The 3925-nt window shown below is 38.8% G+C and overlaps 1 protein-coding gene across 2 annotated transcripts in view; it reads left to right on the forward strand.

The window, feature by feature from the left end:
• The window catches only part of LOC107666587 (tyrosine-protein phosphatase non-receptor type 2-like), a 42141-nt gene that overhangs the window by 24756 nt on the left and 13460 nt on the right, over positions 1-3925 (forward strand). For both annotated transcript variants that reach the window (XM_016457992.1, XM_016457991.1), the window contains 2 exons: positions 1746-1907; positions 2016-2212. In XM_016457992.1, coding sequence (XP_016313478.1) covers positions 1746-1907; positions 2016-2212 — 359 coding nt within the window. The remainder of the gene's footprint in view (positions 1-1745; positions 1908-2015; positions 2213-3925) is intronic.

Raw genomic sequence — 3925 nt, forward strand, 5'->3', positions numbered from 1 at the left:
ACCTTCCGTTGCAAATTCCAAAACGTCATTTTAGAGCTGATAACAGAGGCTTGAGCCATTGATATGCAGGCTTACGCAGTTATTAATGCAGTCTAATGCGGTTATTAGAGAGAGAGAGAGATTAAGTGCGTGTGAATACCTATGCGTCTCTCAGCAGCAGCGTCTACTAATAGCGAATCTTTAAGTTAAACTCCTTCATGAACCTCGCTACTGAGAAATGTCATGTAGCTTTTCAGCTGCGAAACTATTTTACTGATAAATTTGCGGTGCAGCGCTGACAAGAAGATTCTGTTCGCGTCTGCACTGTGTGTGCGTCTGTGAGAGAGACTGGGAGAAAGAAAGCGTGATTTCCATAGCCTGCATAAAAAAGGTGGAAGACATGGAAATAGTTTGTCATTATTACCCTATTGTTTGTTATATTTATTTGCTCAATGTCTTCTGGGGTGAGCACGTGCCTAGAATGCCTATGCGTAAATCCGGCCCTGTTAGACGGTAATCGGAAGTTATTACAAACACTCGATGGTGGTTTAAAGTGAGTTTTGAGTAAAAGCAGAATATAAATCTTATTTGAGGATCGTTTTCATTTTAAAACATAAATGCACCAGTGTAAATGCAGCCTTACATCTATGGGGGCTGGGACGCATTCACACTACAGCCTCATGTGTGCGCCACATCTCTGAGTGTAACCGGTGTTAACTAGTAGGTGTGTTCGACTTGACGCGGACTGACTGTGCAGACCGATCGGTGTATTACAGTACCACGAGAGCTAAAGAGAGCAGACTGCTCCGTGCGCTTTCGAATCGCTCTCGCGGATGATCGATCTGCGCCGCACCTCTTCTAGTCGAACACACTGGCTAGTGCTGCAGGCTTATTGGCTCACTGACGCTGATGAGATTAACCCCTTAGGTATCGAAATTTGGTACCGAACGACGAGACGTTTTTCGATACTCGATGGTATCAAGGCAATTCGGTCGGTGCCTAAAAAGTATCGAACTCGATACCCAGCCCTAATCAGCGGTGCTCTTATCCGTTAGATAAGAGTAAGACATCATTCAAAACGGTCTATTTTTATTTGTCTACCTTCAAAATAACAGTGAAATGTTGTACTTTTGTAAAATGAAAACAAAATGCGTATGCCATCTCGGCCTCTGTGAACTTCTTCCTGAAATAAAGAAAAACTCAGCGATACTGTTTACTTGTCACACAGACATGAGAAACATTTATAGAAACCTCTAAGTGCCTGCTTTTAAGTGTTTATGTTTTGCTTAGGCTATTTGACATTAAATGCATTATATAAGTCACTTTGGAATATAATTAATATCACATTTCAGAAGATTAAAAAAACACGACTTGTAGACTGGAAAATATGGTATAGCAAATTATTTTGTGGACCCCCTAGCTTTGGGTCACGGACCCCAGTTTGAAAACCCCTGTTCTAGAGTAACCCTTTCATTGCTGTGACGCTTAAAAAAAGACTGCCAGACGGTTACAGCCTGTGTCTGCTGTGCACTGTTTTCCTGATGCCATCGGGGTGGAGGTTGCGCTGGTGGCTTGGGCCCGTCATCGCTGCTTGCAGCTATATTTAAATATTGAGTTTTTCCAAAATGTAAACCTGCTGGGACAAACATTTTTGAGTTAGACAGTGACTTTACTAGAGTCTCAAATGATTAGACTACAAATACCCCTCTCAAGCTTTAAGATAATTAACCACAACTTTTATTTTCCGCTATGACTGATGTGTTCAGATGGACAAAAGGAAAAACTCGTTGGAGGTGGACATCAAAAAGATTCTTCTAGACATGAGGGAGTATCGGATGGGTTTGATTCAGACCCCAGACCAGCTGCGTTTCTCATACATGGCTGTGCTGGAAGGTGCCAAGTACATTATGGGAGACTCATCTGTGCAGGCATGTCATCACCAGAGTATTTTGAACAGAATTATTATTAACTGGACTAGACTTACTGTGTTTGTGTTTATGCTGAAGATATTGATTTGGTTATTTATGTGTGTGCAGAAACAGTGGCGAGAGCTTTCCAGAGAGGACCAAGAACCCCTATCCGAGTCTCCCCCGCCGCCACAGCCTCCTAAATGCACAGAACGCTACAACGGCAGCAAGCTGTCTCATCTGGAGGACGGGATGGACCCAAAGACAGGAAAGAAAACAGGCCTAGAGACCCACAATAAAGAATCAGACAGAGATGCTGGAACAAAGTATGTAGCAAGACGCTCTGTACATTAATTTAGCTGTTTCCAAACTTGCATGTGGCCAGTAAGGAATCGGCATTCATCAAGCATGATTTCAGATGCTGAATTTAGTTGCCAAATGAATTCCAGCTGCCAGATGCATAAACATAGCTGCTATGTTAAGACTGTGTCTTAAGAACTAGTCTGACCAACTAGCAGTTAACCAAGGGGTGATCAGTCTTACTTTTCGGATTCAAATGAGGCCAGTCTACGTTTTATGTATATGACTTTAAAAAGTTATAACAAGTCTTCAAAAAAAAAATTATGACATACTTGTAAGACTAGTCTAAGCAGTTCATGCAACCAGTCACAGGATTATTTGTTTAATGTTTTAAAACCGCTGGATTACTGATTTGCTTCTATAATAGGATGAACCTCAAAATGTGTCATATTTCAACATAAAAAATGACTAAGAAATATCATTTAGCTTTAAGAAAAGAATGAATATTTTAGGACCAATACCTTTTAGCATTGTTCAGTGTTTTTTCAGTACACATTTTAACCAAACTTTCTTTACTCTATTTCAAAAAGCTCATTCTCATTTCAGTAATGCAATTTATATATATATATATTAGGCCTGGGCGATAAAACAGTATCGATATTTATCGACGGTACACCTTCTTCGATGGCGATATAAAAAAATGTTCGATTTAGTGCACGATATATAAGCACGTGCTATGAGTGACGCAGACAGCACACACGAACATGAGTGCTGTGTCTGCCTGTGATGAGGAGATTGTGAGTGAAGAATGAATATTAGTCGAATTTAAAATAAATATTTGCATTTGAATGCAAAAGTAGTACAATCCAATGTCAGATGTGCAATGTCAGTGGAGCACGAGATGCGGTGATGATGATGTAAGTGACGTTGTAGTTTAATGTATAGAAAACCATGCAAAGTTAAAACGGTTTAAACTTTTAGAAAACACGTCACAAATTTGTGGAGGTTTATTCCTTTTCACTGCGTCTCATATGTTTTTAAAGGCAATCCGTGTGATGGGCGATTCGACTCTTTGTATTAAGCAATGCATAAATACGTGATGTTTTGTTCATAATTGTTTATGCAATTTACTAAATTATATTTGATTTATATTAGGGATGCACCGATACCACTTTTTCCAGTACTCGCCTGATACCGATACTTTTACTTTTGGTACTTGCCGATACCGAGTACCGATACCAATATTTTCATTGCATCACTTTTTCCAGTACTCGCCCGATACCGATACTTTTATTTTTGGTACTTGCCGATACCGAGTACCGATACCAATATATTTAATATTTTTATACATTTTTTAAATATTGGGTACAGAAACCAAAAGAGTATGTATAATGTTAGTTGGTTAACTTGGTTAACTAAATAGATACAGTCAAACCAAAATTTATTCAGACACCTTCAACATTTCTCACATGATCACGGTTTATTCGCTATAGTTTAGAAAATGGTAATAAAATATTACAAGAACTCAAGAGTTAAACTGTGTCAGAACAAATTCATCTCGATAATGTCAGATAACTTTGATAGGAAGGTATGTAATGAATAAGGTTAAATAGCTTTTTACTGGTAGTCCACTGTATGAAGAATTTTTGGGTATAATATGTCACAGTTTACTAATTCTGCTATCCTCACTTACATAAATGAACTATAGTGTCCTGCACCCACTTGTAAAAAAATCAATT

The sequence above is a fragment of the Sinocyclocheilus anshuiensis genome, unplaced genomic scaffold (genome assembly GCF_001515605.1).
Source record: "Sinocyclocheilus anshuiensis isolate Anshui unplaced genomic scaffold, SAMN03320099.WGS_v1.1 scaffold1511, whole genome shotgun sequence".
NCBI classification, from domain to species: domain Eukaryota; kingdom Metazoa; phylum Chordata; class Actinopteri; order Cypriniformes; family Cyprinidae; genus Sinocyclocheilus; species Sinocyclocheilus anshuiensis.